Below are 22,765 nucleotides of genomic sequence, written 5' to 3' on the forward strand. Positions count from 1 at the left end.
TTGAAATTTTTTTTTTTTTTTTTTTGTGATGTACTGTATTGAACATTATTGTTGTAAATTCTGCAGTGACTTGTACTACTATTTCAAACAGACAAGCAGCCAGAAATCTTTATCGTTGAGCCTTGATTTGTGTCCACTACTGTTATTGTTCGTCATGGAAGTACCACAGTTGACAGAATTACTGCAGACTTGCCAGAAATGGGAATATTCGTAGTGTTTTCTGCTGTTCTCTATTATTCTTTCTCTAATAATCATTCCACATATCTCTAAAATTATTAGGAAGTAATACAACAGTGTTGAAATTGGATGTTTTTCCAGTTGCCTCGGGGGGAAAGCAGTAAATTGGCAGCAGAAAGCTTGCAGATTAGCAGAGCTGTTTGGTTTCTGACTGAGCTTTCGCCAGCTTTCGTGTTTCAGTCTGGCCTGGCGATTATCCTCAGAACAGCACGTTCAGCATCAAGAATTCACATACTCTCTTTCCAGCAGCATTTTATATGCTTAATGACGTTTTTGTAAAATGCTCTTGACAAAAAATAATTCTGATAATCCCTCCCTCTCACTTCACAGGAAAGATTGACATGGTGAAATCCAAATGGGGCTTGGCGCTGGCTGCTGTGGTGACGGTTCTCAGCTCTCTGCTCATGTCTGTGGGACTCTGCACCTTGTTTGGCTTGACGCCCACGCTGAATGGAGGGTAGGAGCTCAGCCAAAACACGCCTTCATTCATACCACTAGAATGATTCTGTGCATCACTATCACAGGGCTGCTATGTGCAGACTTAATCCCTCAGGAATTAAAATGTCACGGTTTGGTCTTTGAGCAGGTTGATTTATAACCAATTGTCAATAATAATGATAGCAGTTTAGGGGAATTTCATTGCCAGGAAGTGTTTGAGTGGGCAGGGATAGTCCTCCGCCAGCCTATAAGGTTGCATGTATGGACTTACAGTCACAGTGGTGTGAGCTCAAGCTGTCCAAACAAATTTGACTTGGTTCACCGGAACAGGCTGCAGTCAATACATACACACTATTTAGGCCACGTGTGTACTCCATATTGATCCAAGATACAATAGGGCTGCATAAGGTCAACTCTTCAGCTAATGACAGAACGCTACAGTGGATTTTTCTGTTAGGCTTTTATCATTAATAATAAGCTAGCTCCTCACGTTCCTCACATTTTTTTTTTAATGTTATTTTTTTCACATCAAACATTAGTTTTGATTGATTTTCAAAGGTTTAGTTGTTTTCTCTGCTTCTGTTTTGCAGGGAAATCTTCCCTTACCTTGTGGTGGTAATTGGTTTGGAGAATGTCCTTGTCCTCACTAAGTCTGTTGTGTCAACGCCTGTCGACCTTGAAGTCAAGCTGCGTATTGCTCAAGGTCAGAGATGATGCAATCATCTGCACTGTTAAAATATGTGCACTCAGTTTTTCTTTCCTAGTGAATACAGCAGCCATTCAGTACTAAGCACTGTCTTACTGTTGTGTAGTGACATTTATAAAATGAAAATATTTTAAGAATTTTTCATCACAAAGCTCTCTCAATAATCTCAATAATATTAAATATATACTGCTTTAAACATGTTTTATTTATTGTAGTTAACTTCCATAGCCTTAAAAAACATTTTGCTTTTTTTTTCATAAAGCCCTTAGTAACCTCTTAAGCAGTTTGAAATCTTTTGAAAGTATGGTATGTGAAAATTAGACCAAATTGAATGACACATACTCTGGCAAAAGTCTGTATTTTTTTTTTCTTGGTTCTGTCTTAAGGTCTAAGCAATGAGAGCTGGTCCATAATGAAGAATATGGCAACTGAACTGTGCATCATCCTCATTGGATACTTCACATTTGTACCAGCAATTCAGGTGAAGCTCTAGTAAATAACTCCCGATATATGATCTGTTTTTGGTGGTAGTTATAGAGTACCAAATCACAAACGCTTTACACTTCCCCCTTTTTCTTTTGTGTGTAGGAGTTCTGTCTGTTTGCTGTGGTCGGTCTGGTGTCCGATTTCTTCCTGCAGATGTTTTTCTTCACCACTGTGCTGTCTATTGACATCCGCCGCATGGAGGTGAGAACCACCCACACAGAAAACATTCTGGAAAATATCTTTTACAATTCCATGAGAAATGCATGAATCATTCATTGCTTCATCTGAGTACCTTGTCTGGAATGTTCAGTTTGATTTTATCGTCTTTACCAACTCTCATGTCTCTATATTAACAGTTGGCTGATCTGAACAGGCGTCTCCCGGCAGAAGCGGGGATGCCTCCGCCTAAACCGGGCCCTTTGCGTCCACGAGAAACACCTCCACCACCCCGCCCTTCTCCCCACACCATCACCCTGCAGGCTCCTGCTTTCCGGAACCTCCGCTTGCCCAAGAGGCTCAGGGTGGTGTACTTCCTAGCCCGCACTCGCCTGGCACAGAGAATCATCATGGTAAAAATTACACCCTTTAAAGGAATCATTCACCCAAAAATTTTGTGATCATTTACTCACCCCTATGTTGTTCCAAACCTGTATGAGTTTCTCTCTTTAAGTTGAACATAAAAGGAGATATTTTGAACAACCAAACAGTTGTTGGTCCCCATTGACTTCCATAGTAGGGAAAGAAGTACTATGGCTGCCAATGAGGACCAGAAACTGTTTTGATTACCCACCTTCCTCAAAATAACTTCTTTTGTGTTCAACAGAAGAAAGTAAGTCATGAAGGTTTGGAATAACATGAGTACAGGTTTGGAACAACATGAGGGTGAGTAAATGCAATTCTGATCCCGCCCCCTCTCTCTCTCCCACTTTGCTTCCTGTCATGTCTGATCTGTCCTATCACAATAAAGGCAAAAATGCCACAAAAAAAAAAAAAATGCATGCTACTTTTAAAAACATTAAAAAATCTTACCGAACCCACACTTTTGAACAGTAAAATATGCTTTATTTTATCTAAATTTGTTGTCTCTTTATTTAATAGGTTGGCACTGTGATCTGGATTGGGATCCTGGTCTACACGGACCCTGCTGGTCTGAGGACTTTCCTTGCTGCCCAGGTGTCAGAGCAGAGCCCTCTTGGGGAGGCGGGGCTTCCGCCTCACTTGGGCGTTGCTCCAGTATTTCCTGGTGGAGACCCAACCAGCACACTGAGCGTGCTTCCTGCCCCCGAACCCACTCCTCTACCTGAAAACCAATCCCAGGGTCACCGAGCAGCCCGCCCAGGAGTTGCCCCTGTGTCCAGCCCCCAGATCACTTGGGGCCCTGAGGATGAGGAGCTGTGGAGGCGGCTTTCTTTCCGCCACTGGCCCTCACTCTTTAGCTATTACAATATCACTCTTGCAAAGAGGTGCGCTACTCTCTCATCTCTTAATAGATGATATGGTTCAGGCCCTCTCGTAGTTCTGCCTAACATGCCCCTGTCTGATACCCTCAGGTACATCAGCATTCTTCCAGTCATCCCCGTCACGCTCCATCTCAGCCCGCAAGAGGCCATAGACACACGCCATCCCCAGGATACACACCACGCTCCTCCTCCCAGCATCAAGACCTCCGATCTGCAGACAGATCTCACACTCTACAAGTCAGTGTTGCACTTCAACTATTTGGGCATTCTACCTGCTTTTATAAATGTTACTTATTCAGTTACCAATTCAGTTTGAATTATTATTAGAAATGAAACATAGCTTAGGCAACAATGCACCAGATATTTAACAAATGAAGCCAAAAAGATGTATTCCTGCTATTGTTTTTGTTTATTTAATTTTATTTATGTTTGATATACCGAGTTTGGAGTCGGTAGGATTTTTTTTTATGTTTATGAGAAGTGTCTTATGCTCACCAAAGCTGCATTCGTTTCATCAAAAATACAGTAAAAACAGTAATTTTAAGAAATGTAGTATTAAAATACAAAACAATTGTTTTAAATTGTAATAAGATTTTTAAAAAATATAATTTATTGTTGTGATGGTAATGCGGAGTTTTTAGCATCATTACTCCAGTCTTCAGTGTCACGTGATCCTTCAGAAATCATATGTGCCGATTTGGTGTTCAAGTAGCAGTTCTTATTATTATCAATGTTGGAAACAGTTGAGCATCTTAATATTTTTGTGTAAACCATGATAGGATGACTAAAAAAATAATGAAAAAAAACAGCATTTATTTGAATTATGAATTATCCTTCCTAAATCATTCATATGTGCTGATTTGGTGCTCAAGTAACAGTTCTTTCTTATTAATATCAATGTTGGAAACAGTTGAGCGTCTTAATATTTTTGTGTAAACCATGGTAGGATGATTAGAAAGTAATGAAAAAAAAAACCCAGCATTTATTTAAAATTTATTTGAATTATTATTATTTGAATTATTATTAGAATTTTATTTAATTTTGTATGAATTTACAGTATCTGACATAAATATATAACATTATATAAAATATAAAATACAAATATATTTTATATACATATTGCCCTCATTTAAAAAAAAATACTCTTAAAATTTCAATTAGCAAATATATTGTCCCTTATGAAAATATAAAAGGTCTGGTTTAGCAGTGTCACAAATTCCCTTTTTTATTGAGTAATCTAATGTGGTGCATTTTGTGGCGACACCGCAGAAACAAATTCCACCAGCTGTCACGGTACAATAAATAAAGACTTCATTCTCTTTCGTATTTGAGTGTTCACCAGATGGTTGTAAGGATAAGAAAATAATTGTTTTGTTCTTTACCCACCTTCTTGTATTTATAGATCAGACAGCAGTCATTCATTGGTAATCTGTAAGTGGCTCAATGACTTTTCTCTGAAAACATGCATTACCACTTTCCTTTGTGGTCTTTCTGTGAACAAATATCAAGTGGTTTTAAACCTCATGACCAAAATATTCTTTTTGCAAACAAACACTTACATTCTTAATTTATACATGGAAAAACTGTCACTGATTAACCACGAGCGCTCATTCATATCTCATACTAGCACACACAGGAGATCCAAATATGTGACTGCAGAGACAAACAATAGTCTCTCTCATTCACAAACAAACACACTCAGATTGTGGTGTTCAAGGTCATTGTTCCAAGGCCCCGTTCTTATCTATGAGGCCGTTATGGTTGTTAGATACACGTCAGATGGATGTAGTTCAGTTTGCTCTAAAACTTGGCCCCTCCTTCTATTTCTTCTATTGGCCCCCTGCCTGTGTTTCCTGTTTTCTGTGATGCATTTACCCTGTGAGAACAGATCAAGAGTATGTGCACGTGCTCAGATGTTGTCCAACTTTCTGCATGTAATGCTTACCTTTGCGTTCCCATCCATGGAGGTGGGTGGACTGGAATTTTGACTTGTTTTGCAGGGGCTCATGCTCACATGCCAGCTTTAAATTTATTGATTGCCCCATTCATTACAGGGGAATTATTTAGTGTATGTGTCGGTAGGGCACCACAGAGATTAGGAAAAAATAAGGAGTGTTTAATGTCAGGTTTCTCAAATACTCCCCCATCTGGCATTGTTTTGACTAATTGATTTTATTTCATTTCATTTTATTTTACTTTACTTCATTATAATATGTGTGTTTGTGCAGGGTGGCAGCTCTTGGACTTTTCGCTGGCGTGGTGTTAGTTCTCCTACTCTTCTGTCTGTATCGTGTGCTCTGCCCTCGGAACTATGGGCAGAACGGGGTTCCCCATGGTCGCCGTCGCCGTGGAGACCTGCCCTGCGACGAATACGGCTACTCGCCGCCAATCAGTGAAATTTCCCCTCTGCTGCTGAGAGGCCACAGCATGGTGAGAATCAAATTGACTTGCACTGACGCGTTTCCATAAATGCACTCTGAGATATATAAAATTACCTTTGGCGTCTCTTCCCAGGACATTGAGTGTCTGGCCAGTGATGGCATGCTGCTGGCCAGCTGTTGTCTGGCGGGAAGTGCTTGTGAGGCCGAGAGCCTTTTGGGGGCAGACTTTAGGGAACCAGGAGGAGTAGCGATGGGAGGGCCAGATGTAGATATTTTCCCAATAAGGAGGAGGACCAACCCTGCACGCCCTGCCCTGTTTGGGGACCAGCCAGACCTCACCCCTCTCATTGACACCAACTTTGGGTCATTGCCCCCATCTCAGACTTTAAGCAGCTCTGGCTTTGATTTCGGGGAATTGGTGGAGAAAGCATACCAGGAGCATGAGCCCTCGCCAACACTGGCCTTCCCACCTTCTCCTCCGGCTTCACAGCAAAGGCGACGTAGCCTCGGGGACCAGCCTGTCTTACCACCAGAGCTCCCCCCGCAGAGCAATGGTGACTGGGACAGCTCGGTGTGGGCCATGGAGCTGAGGGGTAACCTCATTGCCACGGGTCGCAGCAGCGGAAAACTGGAGGTGAGAGAAAGAGAGGGCTTTTATAAGGAGAACATATAGATCTATCAATGTGATTTAATATGCTGTTCTTATTTTCTTGTATCTATCAGCTGTGGGATGCAGTAGAGGGATCATTACGGTGCAGTAATGAAGATGGAGTATCTGGAATCACTGCCTTGGCTTTTCTTAATAACAGGTGCATTTCACAACAACCTGAAGCTCATATATAAGCCACACTCATTTCACATCCAACCACCCGACTTATGTTTTCCTGCTAATGGAGGTATTTTCAATTGCAGAATTGTGGCAGCTCGCTTAAATGGCTCACTGGATTTCTTCACAGTGGAGATCAACAAGCCTCTGGGGTTGCTTCAATATCGCGGTGAGTCATGCCAAAATAATCGAAAAAAGAATACTCAAATACAACATTCTCACGGCCTTGAAAAACCTTTAAAAAATGCCAAAACCAGGCCTGGAAATTTCATGTAAAATAATGAAGTGGAATGGAATGCGATTTAAAAAAAATTATAATTATCGTGAATATAAATTTTTCTGTTTGTCCTTTTTTCAGCTAGACTTTTTGGTCTGATTTCTATAAAATTATTGTTAAAAGTACAGATCTAATAATAAAAACCAACTGGAAAAGTTATGGAAATTCATTAGATCAGAAAGCATGAAAACACAAAAAAACAGGTAGATAAAAGCTGAGTTACTCACAGGAGAAAGTGGAGGACCGAAATAAAGAGGCATTGATAGTTCACCCAAAAAATGGAAATTCTGTCATTAATTACTCACCCTCATGTCATTCCAAACCCATAAGACCTTCATTCATCTTTGGAACACAAATTAAGATATTTTTGATGAAATCCGAGAGCTTCCTTACCTTGCAGAGACAGCAACGCAACTACCACGTTCAAGGCCCTTTTAAGCGTTTTTCCTGGTTTTTTTTGTGTTAGGACCCCCAGGCCGAGGCAGTCTGCCACCCTCCCCCTGTTACAGCAGTGAGGATGTGATCAGCTGTCAGCTGACGCGCTCAGTGCAGTGTGCCCACCAGAAGCCCATCACTGTGCTCAAAGCTGCCGCTGGCAGAGTGGTCACTGGCAGCCAGGACCATACAGTCAGGGTAAGGAACATATGAGTATATGGAAATATAAATAAATATGCAAACAGGAAGATCAAAGTTGGCACACCACAGCTCCAAAAGTAGAAAAATATTTATGTTTTCACCACAGGTGATGTTTCGAGCCTAAAAGCTCTTCATCAGACAATGAACACATACATAGATCAGCCCTTATATACAGCACAAACCGTCTGCAGTCAATTGTTGTTTTCACTTTTATATATATATATATGGTATATATAAATATGGTAAAACATGTTAAATAGGGCAGACAGTGCAACACTTTGGTTATTAAAAGCATTATTATATACAAAATATTAATTAAAAATATAAGGGTTATTTGTGGAACTTTACATTTAGTCATCAGACTGTAAATTATTTGTTCAGATGCTGGAAATCTGTAGAGCTTCCTGTGAGCACAGATTCTGTTCAAGCCTACAGGTAACTCATGCTTTAGTTTGTTGTTTATTTGACATTTTCTTTTATAGGTGTATCGTTTGGAGGATTCTTGTTGTCTCTTCACCCTGCAGGGCCACTCAGGTGGTATAACTGCTATATACATAGACCAGGTCAGAATCATATCACTATCTCACACATATACACCTTGTGTAATATTGCTGCTCATATTTCTAATTTACAATAGTGTAAATTAACTGAAAACATGGTGGGTGGGTGGATGGATGGATGGACCAATGGATGGATAGTTGGATAGACTTGTAGATGGAGAGATGGATGGATGGATAGAGAAGAGGGATAGATTGAGAGAGGGATAGAATAGATAGGAATAGATGGTAGATGAGCAGATAGATAGATGGTTAGTTGGATAGATAGGCAGATAGATAGATGAATAAATGGATGGGTAGATGGATGGATATTGTCTCAATCATATTCATTTTGGCAAATGAAAAAAAAGTTGGTTTTTTTTGTCCCAACTAAATTTTTTTCTGTGCTGTGTTGTAGACCATGGTTCTAGCCAGCGGGGGCCAAGATGGCGCCATCTGCGTGTGGGACGTCCTAACAGGCAGCCGGGTGAGCCACGTTTACGGTCACCGTGGTGATGTCACCTCATTGGTTTGCACAACTTCCTGTATCATTAGCAGTGGGTTGGATGACCTCATTTGCATTTGGGACCGTAGCACAGGCATAAAGTTGTACTCCATACAACAGGTGTGTGATTATGAGAATTAGGACTGCAGGATTTCATCAACAAATCAGCATATTGTGATTTGTTATTAATAACATAAAATCTCTTATGTCTTTCTCTGTGTTTCAGGAGGTGGGCTGTGGGGCCAGTTTAGGGGTGATCTCTGAAAGCCTGCTGGTGACGGGAGGACAAGGTTGCGTGTCGTTTTGGGACCTGAACTATGGGGACCTGCTGCAGACGGTGTACCTGGGCCAGAGCAGCGAAGGTCAGGGCGTCAGGCAGCTCCTGGTTCTGGACAATGCTGCCATAGTCTGTGACTTTGGTAGTGAGCTCAGCCTAGTCTACGTGCCCTCTGTTCTGGAGAAGCTGGACTGAACACACACACAAACACCAGCCCACAGATTTAGCAAATTTTCAGAGTGGCCGGCACAAAAGCACTCACCCTTTAACCTGAATCACCACAGGTTCATTGCAGACATGAATGATGTTTCTCGTGTCCTCTCATGTACCACCCTACACTTAGTAGGGAGGGAGTGGTCACTTTATACCACATCTGAACAGGATGTAAATGCAAAACCTGATTGTTTGGTGTTCAATAGGCCTCTGATGCTCCATCAGAGCATTTTGTACTTTTGGTAGAACATCATACAGATTATTCTGTGTATGAATCCAGACAGAATTGCATAGCTGCTGACAGTGAGAGGTGGCTCGCTTGGCCTGTCTTAAGATGTCTGTTTGCGTGGATGTTAACAAGCTCACGGTGAGAATGCCAGGCCACCCAGCCCAGAAACTCTCAACTGTGTGACAGCTAGAGGTGAGAGAGTTCACAATAATATGTTTGCAGAGGGAGAGGAGGAACGAAAGGTGGTCGTTGGGACAGAAAAAGGCATAGATATTTCCTGCTGAAAGGAGTGTGTTCTTTGCGTGCAACAGTGTTTGAGTGTTTGAATCTTCAGAAGTGTTCAGGTCACATTGCACCCCATAATCAAAAGAATTCTTTGAGGTTTGATTAAAGACTCAAAGCTTGAACATCTTAGCAACCGCATAGGAATTCCTCTTGCAACCTTGCATAAAGACCGTAAACCTAATTTAGGACCAATCATATATATATTTTTTATTTTAATGACAATTAAAACAGCCTTTATATATAGTTATATAAAGTAAGTTATATAAAGTTTTTTATATTAAAGATTATTTTACATATATATATAAAATAATTTGTATATTATATATTAGAATTATATGTATGTATATGTGTGTGTATATATATATATATATATATATATATATATATATATATAATTTGTAATGTAAAAAAACTTTGAAAGAAAGTTTTCACCTGTGGGTATATTTACATGTTGTATTTGTTATACTGAATTTTTTAATAAAAAAACAAAAAAAACTAATTATGGATGATTTTTACTAAGTTTATTTATGTTTTTTTCTTTTCATATATTTATATTTTCAGTATAGAAAATTTGGGAGGGTGTGTTTAATTGTAACAAAAAAAATCACAATGCAAATAATGTTTATGATCTTTAAAGTAGGCCTCCGTTTCTTTTTGCAACATATTTTCTTTTGATTTTGGGGTGAAATTTGAACTGGATGCTGTGTTTCTGTGAGTGGTTGTGTTTGTAAGAGCATACTGTATACGTCTGACTCTCGGGTGAGGGGGGATCTGTTTTTAATATTGAAATCAATTATTTATTAGTGAAATTTCTAACAATTTGTATGAAACTTGGCTTATAGATAAGTTGAAGTGGAGATGCGGTCTAAATTTTAATATACAAGAAAAGCTTTGACTAACTTACACCGAAATAATATGATTATATTGATCAAGTCAGTTACTGACAGATGTCAGGCAGCAAGAAGGGTGGCTAGAGAAAAGAGAAAGGGAGATGTTCTCATTCCAGTCCTGCCTTAAACATTGAAAAATGTTTCTTGGGACATGCTGTGATGTCATATCTGTTTCCTGAAATCCTGAATGAACATTTAGTAGGGTTAATTTCTACAGCACCTGTATGCCAGGTACATTTTTAGCTAAGCCGTCAGTATGAATCACCCAATGTCATTTTAAATGCATCTAAATGCAGCAGATTATGAACACCTCTGGAGGAGTTTGATGTCTCTCTGTGCTGAAAGTGATGGACAGGGCTGCTTTTTATTACTAGATGTGTATATTTTCTTATTTTGCTGTATTAAAATGTGTTGTGTTTTTTTTGTAGAGCCATGACCAGTTTCACTGAGATTGTTGACCATTAGTAGTTACTGTATATTTGGGCCTGGTTTGTAAGTGTGTGTATGATAAAACATTAGTATATCCAATCCAGCTCTGCAGAAACCACACTAATGTGTGCATTGGTTTGGCCTATTTTTCATATAGCCATAGCGGTCAACCAATTTTGTGGTTATCTTTCAGGGCAAATGCACACATTCGTGAAAACTGAAATTGAAATATTAAAATGCACTGAGAGACTTCTTTAGTTTCATTAGACAGCAGCAGAGATTTTTCTACATTTAATTTTTGAAGTTTGTCTGGATGTGCATTCCACTGGCAATTTATTTATTTTTTTTGCATTTTGATTTATGGTTTGGCAAGTACCAAACGTGTCCCCATTTTTAATGCAAGTGAGTCATAGGTGGCTTTTGTTGCACTTTAAAACTTATCAATTTGAAACATGATGCTTTAAACTTTAAAGATTAAGGAGTTTGATACCATTGCATGATGTCGTTTTTATAAATTCCCCCTATTGTTTTGATTTTTGCAAAAACATATAGTCCCCAAAACAATTGAAACCAGGAAAATGATTTTCCATCTGATCAAGTCAATAGAAATGCACATGACTCCGTTATTAGCCATGTTTTACGAATGTAAATATTAGTTAATAATGTTGATGAGAGAACTGGTGTTTAATTAGTTAATTTTATGAACTACACGCTTGAAACCATGTAGTAGCATTGGTCAAAACAATTGTACTACTTTTTTTTTTTTTTTAAGTATACGTATGTGCATTTTTCAGTGGGTTTGTAATTGTTGCATTGATACGGCTGAAGTTTCATAAGACCAGCTGTGCAGCTGTTGTAAGGATGCTCAAATCTTGTTTAAACATGAGAAATAGCAAAAAGCAATCATTTTCACCATGACGTGATGATGTATGGCCAGTTATCGCTCAAGAACAAATGTATGGCTAGCAGCTGGGAATTGTTCAGAATTATTTATGAGTCGTTAAAACTTGTCACATGATTAGATTAAGCATTAACCACATGAGAACAGAGTGCTGAGAGAAGACAATGATTTATAATCATTTCCGTGACCATACTGAAAAGCATCATTTACTTGATGGCAGGGTTGCTGCCACATACAATGGCAGCCGTTCTATTGTGAGAAGTGAAATAGCACAAAGCTCCATTGTGTTGATTTTACTGCTCGCTCTGCCTTCCCAGAGGAGCACATTCCTAGACATGATCGATGCATGCAGTATTGAAGTGAAATACTGCTGTCAACTTGCTGTATCTTACTGCTGCTGAAGTAGAGGTGGAGGATGTTTAAAGTGATGTGAAATGCCTGAATGTTGCACTGTTTCTTAAGATGGGGAGGGGGCAGAGAGAGACTGGGTGTAAATATTGTCTTTTTTTGGGGGGGGCCTGCTGTGCCCTCTTCTCAGTCTTTCCCAAATACACTACACAGTGTAACCAGACAGTAGAGGATGTAACTAATGCTCCGTTCTATTTTTAACAAACTTTGAACTGAGAAAAAAAACTTTGTACTAATTCGCAAATAAAAAGGCTTTCATACAAAGTGTTTTCTCTGTCCTCATTTGTTAAACTTATGGTATTAAAGTAATATTCTGGGTTAAATATAACAACCTATCAACAGTATTTGTAGCTTGCTGTAAAATAAGTTACAATGCATTGACGGTAATGCACTTGGTCTACTCTACACTTTAAACATTAGCTTAGTGGTACAGGTTTTAACGATTTTCAACTAAATCGCAAACTGAACCTGACAGTAAACAGAAACACCATGCATTTATTTAAAAAAAGGGCAACTCGATGGAGGGAAAAATTGGTAATATGAATTGTAACGAGAATAAGGTGGGTGATGACAAGTTTTCAGAACAAATAACAAATTTGAATGTGTGATGTACAGCAGACTGGGAAAATATGTAAATATTACTATAAAATAAATTAAACTTAAATTTCAAACATTGCGCATTTTTTAATAGCGGTCAATAGAGGAAGTTGGTGTAGTTACAGTATCTACCACCAGGGGCTAATGAGTCCATGCTAACCCCCCAAAAAAACGTGTCCTCTTTTCATATTTTTGCTATTTGCTATAATTTGAAAAACAAATCAAATGAGACCAACATATTGACATTTGTTAAGATTTATTTACACCGTTCAAAGAAAGACAAGTTAGAATCAACTCATAAAAATGCTATGATTTCTGAAGTGATTCAGAATTTTGAGTGTTTTAAGTATAACGAGTACATCAAGTCATATCAAGTTGTATTTTCATCACCCGCTTCAATTTGTCCCTACATATACTTTGCAGATCACTGTAGCTCAAAGACAGGTGCGGTGACTAATAATATACAACCCACAGTGTAAGCAGCATGTGTACAAAGGGCAAGCAGATAGTCGCTCAGTCAAACTGTTAATATGTTTTCTGATCATGACAACAGTAGCTTGAATGTCAGTTTTTCTATCACACTGTTTCCATTCTCAATGTTTCCATTTTTGGTGTGGAGGCAAATGCCCACTGCAGAGGAACCAACACTCAGGCACCTTACAGGCAATCACAAACACCATTGCATTAGGAGTGCATGCTAGGAGACCGGATTTACGGAATGTAACCAGGATCAGAGCTGGAAAAGTGCCAACTGAAAAAAGACTTTTCAGGACACAAGTGGACAGACATACATACAGTGATGAGGTCCAAGAGGCATGAACACGGACAAGATGTTACACGGGGTCAGAAACAGTTCATAAGAGGACTGCCTGTGGGGGAGAAGATAAAAGAGAGCTTGGTTATGTTGTTTCAGCTTTTGTTGAGTGTCCAGAGAGGATCCAAACTACTGAGCGGATCGTCGCCCTCTGGTGGTCCCTGCAGGCCTTTGCCTTCTTGCGGCTGAAGGAAGCTTTGCTTGTTAATCCGCTGCTTGCCTCGATGGGCACTGTCCAGAGTGAAGGCTTCAGGTGAGAGAGAAGCAAGCAGATCTAAAGATGAGGAGGGGGGCGGAGAAGGAGCATGAGGCGCTGCTTCAGTGGATGGGTGGTGATTTGAGACGGGAGATGCAGGAGTGGACCCGGTGAACTCATTCCCTTCGCCGCTAGGAGGCGAAGGTGACTGTGTCTTGCCTGGAGAAGAGGTGCAAGAGAGGGGGGGACTGAGGGAATCAGGCATAGCTTCATAAAGCAAGTCCTGAGAAGGCTGAAGTGACATATCTGTAGAATCTGGTTCCGCTGTGCTTGCCGCTTCAGAAACAGAGGGCATCTGGTCTTGGCCGGGCTCTTGTTCATGGTCAACACTGGGTGGTCGAATGCTAAGTTTGGCCACGGTGGCCTGTATGGAACTAATAGGCATGTCTCCTCCCAGAACAATGTCCTGAGATTCCTGTCGCGAGTATGACTAGAAAGTCAAAATATAACAATCACACTGCTGTTTGGTTTATAAAAAGACAAGAGAGTAAGAAATAAGTTGTTACCTTTAATGCAATGTTATTTGGGGTCCTGGTGCAAGGGGATGTAATAATGCCATGACGTTGCAGAACCTGCTCTGTATGTTTAAGGACAGCCTCATAGCAAAATTTGAGATGAAGCTGTGGAGGTTTTTTGACAAAAGTACCATTAAATTCTATCAACTTAACACAGTGCAAAATCTCAAACCTCACTGGGAGAGTACCATTACCTTTTCTTGCAGCATGTTCTTCCTTTGCTGCCTCATCTTCCTCACCAGCTGGATCAGGTCAGGTATACCATTGCCAGCCTCAATTTCTTGCAGCGCTGCATAAAGCAGACAGAAGGCGCCAGTACGGCCAACACCAGAGCTATGAGAAACAGAAACAAAACCGTAAATGTACTTGCTATTTTCTGCTTTTGCTTAGCCTTGTCTATGTGTTCAATATCATTTGTAATGTCCTTTATGTGTTAAAGTATGGTACCTGCAGTGCACTACGACTGGAGTGTGTAGTGGGCGCTGAAGCAGGTAATGTCCATGGACTTCTTGAATGAAACGGATGAGGTTGCTTTTACTCTCTGGAAGGCCACTTTTTGTGAGAAAATACAAACAAAAGTTATTAGTGTTTTGATAGGTAACAATTTTAATAGATTGACTGTTTAAGAATGAGTCCTCACAGTTCAGGCCATGAAGTAAACTGAATGTGTACGACGGTGCGTCTCAAACTTTGGTCCCGATACTGCAGTCCTATCATGCGCTCTATATGGGTAGGAGTACTCTTCTGAGTGGTCAGGGTAAGGGTGATTGGCCCCTGAGGAAGTTGTTGGCCTCTCTCTGATGGAAAGTACCGCAACACCTTTTGCTAAGAATAAATTGAAAATCATTGTAAATCATATAAAATAAATTTTAAAAGTTAATGGGATTCTAGAACTTCTCAGAAAAACTCATGCCAAAGGAGATTTACCTTCTCCAGTTCTTGCTCAGACACTAGCATGACGATTACAGAAACTTTCTGCTCATAAACCATGAGCCAGAAGTCCGCTGCAGTGCCAGTGAGGGGAGCCTGTGTTGCAATGAGCCGGGGGCAATATGGAGACAGGTCCTCAATGAAACTGGCATTGATGTAATCATCTTTACCGGAGCACAAGACAACACGATTGCAGTCGTAAGGCATCACATACTGATGGCGGTTCTTCATGGTATAGCAACGAGCAATAGCGATAGAGAGCTGGCGAGTATCCTTCTCCTGCTGCTCTTGCAGTTCTTTCCATTGAGCGTCAAGTTTCGACAGACCTCCTTCCCCTGTCGGGCGCTCTAAGGATTGGACTGTTGATCTAAACCGTTCTAGCTGTGCACTGAGTTTTGAGACCCTCTCTGGTGCTTGGTAAGGGTCACCTTGGATAAGTCTCACAGCCTCTGCTTTTTTTCTGTGATGTTCCTCCTGAGGGTCAGCTTTTGTGGGTAGTAAGACATTGGCGGTGTCCTTGGTGCCTCCATGCTGGCTCTCTGGGCTTGAGGAAAGCAAGTCATCAGTACTAGAGTTCTGTCGCTGAAACAAAGTGGAGTCAGATGGAGTCACGGGACCAGTGGGTGTTAGAGCCTGAACTGAGGACTGCGGCAATGTTGCTCCTCCAACTGGGGTAAGAGCAGGAGAAGGTCGTTGGGTGACCATACCAAGGGAGGGAGAACCAGGAGAAGGAGAAGGTGATGGGGCAGGAGAAGGTAGTACATGAGGCTGTGGTGCCCCTGGTGCTCCTGAGGATGGAGTTATCATGCTTTGAGGCCCTGGGGAAGCAGCAGCTACAGGATGCTGCATTGTTCCAGGAGCAATGTTCCCACCTTGTGGAACAACATAAGATATTGAGCCTCCTGGGGGCAGCTGTTGCGGGGCTAAAGGCTGTGAAGTGGGTGGCTGGGACTGAGGCTGCAGAGGCGCCACAGACTGGTTGGAAACCATAGGAACACCTCCTGGAAAACTCAAAGGTGCAGAGCTAGGAGGAATGGTTGGCTGAGGTTTGTAGATAATGTGAGGGAGTGCTGGAGGACAGGACTGGGGAAGGATTTGAGGATGAGGGTGGTTTTGATGCTGTGAAGGAGCGCTGGGGTGCATTTGTATCTGTGATGAGAGAGGGCCATGGGGTACCTGAGGTTGAACAGGAACAGTAGCCCTCAGAGGGACTGCTGGGTACGCTGGCTGTTGGTTGAGTTGATGAGTAGGGATTATCTGTGATTGGGGGCAGTGAGATAGCGGTTGGGAGACTGAGGGCATTTGTGGATGAGAGGAAGGAGACATGTGAGTGGATGGTGCAAGCATTTGTGGCTGCTGGGGAGGAGGCATCTGTTTTGAGGCAGGAGGTATCTGCATATGAGGTGCAGGGCCTAAATGATGAGAGGATGGTGGTATCTGGGGGTGAGGAGCATGGGGTAATTGATTGACGGGAGGTGTTTGTGGCTGTGAAGCAGGGGGAATCTGTTGATTGACATGCGATAAGTGTGGCATTGACACAGAGGGCACTGGCTGGGAGGAAGGGGGAATTTGTTGATTAACGTGGGCTAAGTGTGGCAATGACATAGAGGGCACTGGCTGGGAGGATTGAGGCATTTGCTGATTAACATGAGCCAAGTGTGGCATTGACACAGGAGGCACTGGTTGGGAGGATGGTGGCATCTGTGGAGGTATGCCTGGATGGGGCATCTGGCCCGGGGTGACAGTGTTAACTTGTGGAGTTTGGGACTTCGGAACATATGAGACAGGGGGGTAACCCTGATGGGGCTGCACATGGGTAGCTGGAGCTCTAAACTGTCCTTGGATTTGAGGTTGATGAAAGTTTGGTGGTCCTGGTTGTCTTACTTGGGCTATGTACTGTGGGAACTGAGGCTGAGTATGCTGTGGAGGCTGTGGCCCAGGCAAAGGTCTTGGCATTTGCTGTTGAGTTAGTACAGGTGAGTAAAACAGCTGTGGTTGACTTTGACCACCCTGTTGAGCAAACACCTGCTGAGGTTGAGGTTGAGGCTGTGGATGAGGGGCTGGCATTGCCTGTGAAGGTTGGCTCATGGGAGCACCAGGTTGTTGCATGTACTGGACATGGGGTGTCATCTGAGGTGGAGCTGCATACACTGATGACACTGGTGGCATCGGTTGGTGTTGGCCAGGACGAGGCAGGTTGATGAAAGTTTGGTGGTCCTGGTTGTCTTACTTGGGCTATGTACTGTGGGAACTGAGGCTGAGTATGCTGTGGAGGCTGTGGCCCAGGCAAAGGTCTTGGCATTTGCTGTTGAGTTAGTACAGGTGAGTAAAACAGCTGTGGTTGACTTTGACCACCCTGTTGAGCAAACACCTGCTGAGGTTGAGGTTGAGGCTGTGGATGAGGGGCTGGCATTGCCTGTGAAGGTTGGCTCATGGGAGCACCAGGTTGTTGCATGTACTGGACATGGGGTGTCATCTGAGGTGGAGCTGCATACACTGATGACACTGGTGGCATCGGTTGGTGTTGGCCAGGACGAGGCATAACTGCCTGGGCAGATGCAGGACTGTAGCTAGGAATAGGTGTCTGTACACTATCCACTGTAGTGGTGGAAGGTCGGACTGGAGTGACTGGTGGGCCGGGTTGGTTCTGTGAAGATGGAGGGCAGTACCCAGGCACAGATGGTGGTGGAAGTACCTGTGGGTTGGGCAGCTGTGGGAACTGTTGCTGTGTCAGAGGAGGCCGGAGAAGACTGTGACTGAAACTCTGAGAAAGGGGAGGTGTTTGAAAACGGGAGATCTGAGCAAGAACTTCAGGAGGCGGTAAATTTGGAGGAAATCTGGGTTGTGTGTAGAGTAAACCCGAGTTAGCTCCAGGCCAGCGCAGAATAGAGCTAGCAGCGGCTCTGGAAAGCACAGAAGGATGACCAGATGGTGGAATGGTAAGTTCAGGAGGCAGGCTGCGTAGCTCTTCTGGAAGATCTCCACCAAGAGCTAGGATAGCAGCACTCAGCTCTGCCAGTTCAGGGTCATCCAAGTTGGCAGGATCCACACTTTGGCCTTTCTTCGGGGGTGGCTTTGGGGCAGTGGGTCTTTGGGGCACCTTTTTTTTTAGTTCTCTGTGAAACATTAAGCAGTCAAATTAGAAGAAATAAAAATAATTGGATGCAACACATTAAACTTTCTATTATATACAAGAAAGAAAGACACTATGTCTGACCAAGAGGTTTGAGTTTCTGTGCAAAGAATTATACAACGGGGTAAAAAGATTGGTGATTAAACTTGTAGTTACTTTTCCATTATGGCTTGTCTCGCTTCCTTTCGAGCCTTGCAGACAGTCTTGGCTTTGTCCAACAGGCGAGAGGCCTTTGTTTCCAGATCTTCATAAAATTCTTTGCCCTCCTGAGATTTCTTCATTAGATCTTCATAGGCCTCATAGGAGGCCACAAGCATCTGTACAGTGCTGTTCCATCTAAAAAGTAAGTAAGTATACTGATGATGCTACGCTTGCTAAAGTTTATGCATATGTGTCACATAAATGTTATTCCTTTGAGTCATACTTATGTTCAGTTTCTGCCAGGCCCTTGCGCACAGTGGCATACTGCACATTAGCTTCTGTCAGTGCCTTCAGGATATTCTCTTGAGCTGTCAGGTTCTGATCAAGGTATAATTTCACCTGCTCATACTTCTTAAGCTGTTCCTTAAACAGTTTCTATGGGTGAAAAGTAAGCAAAGATAAAACTATAATGCAGTGACAGATTTCTAATACAATCCCTTTAAAAAATTTGTGGCACAGTCATGTAAAGCCCATACCTTCATTTCAGCATGCTCAGTTGTAACCAGAGAAGTAGTGATGTCATCCTGCTGAATGAGGTCTCTAAGTTGCTTTTCCAGGGAGCTTCGTTGGTCCCGCATTTCTTGCACTTTACCCAAAATTCTTTTCATAGTCTGGAGACCTGCCATCTCATCTGAAAATGTCAAAAATTTTAATTCACATTAACATAAGATCTTGTATGTGAATTATGTCATAAAACACCCACCCTCGCTAAGTTGAGGTCTTGGCAATGCCTCTCTAAGGGTGTCTAGTGGTCCACCAAGGAGTCTCAGATTGCTGATGTGCAGATTCATGGCCCGATGAAGTTCTGTGTTGGTGAAGCTAGCTTTCTCGTGTGCTTCCAAATACTTTTCCAGGTCTCTCCGCAGCTCGGCCAGAGCTGAGGGCCATTCTGGTACAGCCTGCTTCCCAGCAGCCTCTTCTAAACGTCGCTCCTCTGCCGCATCCTCATCCAATACATCTCGAATCTCCCGCAGAGACGCTTCTACATCGGTGAACACACCTGAGAGGACTGGGGAGGGAGGAAGAGGAGGAAGAGAAATTGGATACAAAAATTTTAACTTTTCTAATGTTTAACTGTACGTTTTTAAAGAGCTATTAAATAGATTGAATTGAGAAACTTGATTTAAAAAGTACACCTGAAGTATTTAGCTTTATAACTGGTAACATGAAAATACCATGAAAAAGGACTTTGAAGTGATGCCACTAACCCTGCATTGACTGAATTAGGTTTTTTACAGTATCAGGTCTCACACTCAACGCAGCACATTTTTCCATCAGCACAGAAGGAAGGGTATTATACATCTCCATATTGTCTACTGACTCTGGGTCCAGACCGAGTGAGTCCATGAACTGTCTGTGGGAATATGACAACGGAGACATTTAGATGCATACTGTGTTTGTATGAAATTTCTTTAAGCTGTTCATACTCACTCTAATGTCTCATTCCTGCTATCTATTTTTGCCATAACAATCCTTAGCAGCTTGGCCTTCTCTTCACTGTAAATTTGACAAAAAAATAAAGAGTTTTTAGTAGTAAAACACTTGACATTTTGTCCCATATTGGATTGCCCTTCAAGTATAACACATGGGGAACTGACAATTATCAGAATGAGGAAGTGTTGAATGGTGTGTGTGTGTGTGTGTGTATATATATAGATATAGATACTAATTAGTCAAACCTGTAAAGAGAGGAGGCCTCGTGGGCAGACATGGGCACCAGCTTTGCAAAAATGTCTGGGCCAGTGACACTGGGGTCTGTTGGGTTTACAGGCAAGGCTTTCACCAGTGGGGCTCCTGTGATGGAGGCAGGAAAGCATTAACTTCTAGAACAGTTTCAAACTTTCAACTCTTACTTTTTTTTTTTTTTAAGCTAATAGAAACATGCACTTATTCTAGTCATGCCATATAATGAATGAATGTTATCCCCATGCAGTTACACAGCACTACAACATAATGTTGGTCAAAATACCTTTCACTGAGGTCAGTGTCTCCAGAGTTGGCACAGATTCATGGTAAATGAAGTCATTGTCTTTTTTGGCAGAGTTAAATCTAAAATGAGAAGTGACAAATGAGTTTCCTGAAACTTTTTATACAAAATGAATTATGCCTTTGTGGTAAGTTATGTATAACCATCATATCTGCTCACTTTCCCCCAATGATATCCATGGTAAATCTAAGGGCTTCCTGTACACTGTCTGGCTGACCCTTAGCCATCTTAATTGCCTCACTGAGTTTGTCTAGTGAGCTCTGAAGGTAAGCAACCTGTTGAAAAATAAAGTATTAGATTAGATTAAAAAGGTTTACAAAACAGCTGGTTCCTTTCTGGGTTCATTTCAAACTTATTTTAAAATCATCCTCTTCCTCTCAGTGGTTTAGTTGATGGAAATAAAATACAAGAAACGTTAGCCACACTGTTCTTCCTAAAAAAATAATAATAATAAAAAAAAAACCTTGATCTTTTTAAAGGACAAGAGGCTAAGATGAGGTTGAAACTAGTTCTCCATGCCAAAGAGCACAGATGGCCACTAGCTGAAATTGAAGACAGAAAAACAGGCATGTTGTACCCTCTCTCCATACTTCTGCTGCTCTTCTGCCTGTTTTCCCATGTGCAACTGTTGAGAGAACAAGGATTTGAATGACTCGCTTAGAAACATTAAAAAAATAAAAAATCACATTTGACCAGCCTGCTCTGTAGTTAATCCAACCTCAGTTTGAATAGAAGACTCACATGAGCAATTGCAGCAAAGTAATAAATCTTCATTTGCACTAATTTCTTCCAGTCTTTCTGTATCTTTCCTAACATTGAAGCGGTTTCTGAGTTCTCCAGAGCTCTGCATGCCTCTTTATAATAGTCCACGACCTGCAGACAAAAAGATTTCATATCCAAACTTATCTTACAGTCATACTGCCAGCAAATGGGATATATATAGCCATGAGCATGCTCAAATTTAGCAACGAACCTTAATCTTAAGATGAAATGTACTTGTAAATGGTAGAAAAATAAGCAAGTACCTGGGCACTTATCCGAGCGACGAGAAAGCTCTTCCTGTTGTCCAACATAGATTTTTCCAACAGGCACTCTTGGGCCTGACCCTGAAAACAGGAATTGGTACTTTAGCCCTAATCTTCAGCATGGCAAAAAAAAAAGATGTAAACAAGCACCCTTATGACAGCAGATGAGTTAAACTAACAAGAGATCATACCAGCATGAGGTTGATGTTGAGATTAAGTATCTGGTGACTCATGTCCACACTGAAGTTGTGGCTGAAGTGATCTCTCAGGTAGGTGAACGCTCCAGCCGAGCACTGGAAGTGTGTGCAAGATACTTTCATTCCCTAATAGTGGTGTGAAAGGTGAGAGTTAGGATGTAAGAAAAAAATTAAAAGGTAAAAATAACATTTACATATTGCTTAAACGCCGATATTTAGAATTTTATGAAATCTCACTTTTCCCTCTTAGTCACTGCGTCACGTGGCACACCCACAGACTTCTCACAGTCTGTTCGCTGACTGACCAATGCATATTGCTCACAGAACTCACAAAGCATTTTCTCAATCTGGTGTCATGTAAAACGGTGGCGAAATAGCACTGTACCACTACAAAATTCTGTTCTGTTAAATTTGTTATAATTTTACTATTGATAATGTCTTTAAACGTCTTGGCATGAAATGGAAATTCACACTTTTTTTCTATTGCTTCGCTTTGATCTTATTGTGAATGATTCATCCATGCATATGCTTCATTTGTTATTTGTGAAGAAGTGCTAAAATGGAAAGAATTATTTCTCAGTCTGATGATACGAGTAGCTGAATCAGCAATTCCGACATGATGTGCACACTAAATTAGATCACATTATATTTCAATTGGTGTATGTATGCTGTGTCTTCTCTAATTCAGCTCACCTCTTCGGACACCCTGTTGTCCATGGCTCCCAACATTGAATGGAGCGCTCCTACAACATGGCAAACATGACTTGAATCAGGAAACAAGCCAGGTTTTGAACAATACCCTCCTCTGAACAACACAGTAGTTATTTTAATCACAGACAATGCAGGCATTGACTAGAGGAATAATACATATCAGTCTAGTATAGGGCTGCACGATTAATCGCATGCGATATTTAACGTGCTTCTTCTTATCAGTAAAGCCGGTTCTGTAATCAGCGGTAAATCTCCATCACCTGCGGGGGTTCACACTGC

General features: G+C 41.5%; 2 protein-coding genes across 2 annotated transcripts in view; one reads left to right on the forward strand and one right to left on the reverse strand.

The window, feature by feature from the left end:
* The window catches only part of LOC107666822 (sterol regulatory element-binding protein cleavage-activating protein-like), a 20,828-nt gene extending 11,109 nt beyond the window's left edge, over nucleotides 1–9,719 (forward strand). Inside the window, exons 8-22 of the mRNA XM_016458290.1 lie at nucleotides 568–694; nucleotides 1,266–1,378; nucleotides 1,768–1,862; nucleotides 1,970–2,068; nucleotides 2,224–2,436; nucleotides 2,966–3,330; nucleotides 3,418–3,564; nucleotides 5,556–5,757; nucleotides 5,842–6,342; nucleotides 6,432–6,517; nucleotides 6,621–6,703; nucleotides 7,278–7,444; nucleotides 7,930–8,010; nucleotides 8,402–8,608; nucleotides 8,715–9,719. Of these exons, the coding sequence (XP_016313776.1) occupies nucleotides 568–694; nucleotides 1,266–1,378; nucleotides 1,768–1,862; nucleotides 1,970–2,068; nucleotides 2,224–2,436; nucleotides 2,966–3,330; nucleotides 3,418–3,564; nucleotides 5,556–5,757; nucleotides 5,842–6,342; nucleotides 6,432–6,517; nucleotides 6,621–6,703; nucleotides 7,278–7,444; nucleotides 7,930–8,010; nucleotides 8,402–8,608; nucleotides 8,715–8,960 (2,732 nt within the window). The 3' untranslated portion in view covers nucleotides 8,961–9,719. The remainder of the gene's footprint in view (nucleotides 1–567; nucleotides 695–1,265; nucleotides 1,379–1,767; nucleotides 1,863–1,969; nucleotides 2,069–2,223; nucleotides 2,437–2,965; nucleotides 3,331–3,417; nucleotides 3,565–5,555; nucleotides 5,758–5,841; nucleotides 6,343–6,431; nucleotides 6,518–6,620; nucleotides 6,704–7,277; nucleotides 7,445–7,929; nucleotides 8,011–8,401; nucleotides 8,609–8,714) is intronic.
* Nucleotides 9,720–12,939: 3,220 nt separating this feature from the next.
* ptpn23a (protein tyrosine phosphatase, non-receptor type 23, a) overlaps nucleotides 12,940–22,765 on the reverse strand; it is a 12,334-nt gene continuing 2,508 nt past the window's right edge. The window contains exons 5-25 of the mRNA XM_016458252.1: nucleotides 22,469–22,518; nucleotides 21,770–21,901; nucleotides 21,579–21,659; nucleotides 21,295–21,426; nucleotides 21,131–21,178; nucleotides 20,713–20,828; nucleotides 20,536–20,615; nucleotides 20,246–20,360; nucleotides 19,998–20,063; nucleotides 19,775–19,920; nucleotides 19,270–19,575; nucleotides 19,043–19,197; nucleotides 18,790–18,941; nucleotides 18,522–18,701; nucleotides 17,604–18,348; nucleotides 15,230–17,257; nucleotides 14,943–15,127; nucleotides 14,750–14,854; nucleotides 14,497–14,635; nucleotides 14,294–14,407; nucleotides 12,940–14,217 (exon numbers count right to left, since the gene is read on the reverse strand). Of these exons, the coding sequence (XP_016313738.1) occupies nucleotides 13,627–14,217; nucleotides 14,294–14,407; nucleotides 14,497–14,635; nucleotides 14,750–14,854; nucleotides 14,943–15,127; nucleotides 15,230–17,257; nucleotides 17,604–18,348; nucleotides 18,522–18,701; nucleotides 18,790–18,941; nucleotides 19,043–19,197; nucleotides 19,270–19,575; nucleotides 19,775–19,920; nucleotides 19,998–20,063; nucleotides 20,246–20,360; nucleotides 20,536–20,615; nucleotides 20,713–20,828; nucleotides 21,131–21,178; nucleotides 21,295–21,426; nucleotides 21,579–21,659; nucleotides 21,770–21,901; nucleotides 22,469–22,518 (5,666 nt within the window). The 3' untranslated portion in view covers nucleotides 12,940–13,626. The remainder of the gene's footprint in view (nucleotides 14,218–14,293; nucleotides 14,408–14,496; nucleotides 14,636–14,749; nucleotides 14,855–14,942; nucleotides 15,128–15,229; nucleotides 17,258–17,603; nucleotides 18,349–18,521; nucleotides 18,702–18,789; nucleotides 18,942–19,042; nucleotides 19,198–19,269; nucleotides 19,576–19,774; nucleotides 19,921–19,997; nucleotides 20,064–20,245; nucleotides 20,361–20,535; nucleotides 20,616–20,712; nucleotides 20,829–21,130; nucleotides 21,179–21,294; nucleotides 21,427–21,578; nucleotides 21,660–21,769; nucleotides 21,902–22,468; nucleotides 22,519–22,765) is intronic.

Source organism: Sinocyclocheilus anshuiensis, unplaced genomic scaffold, assembly GCF_001515605.1.
Source record: "Sinocyclocheilus anshuiensis isolate Anshui unplaced genomic scaffold, SAMN03320099.WGS_v1.1 scaffold267, whole genome shotgun sequence".
In the NCBI taxonomy this organism is placed as follows: domain Eukaryota; kingdom Metazoa; phylum Chordata; class Actinopteri; order Cypriniformes; family Cyprinidae; genus Sinocyclocheilus; species Sinocyclocheilus anshuiensis.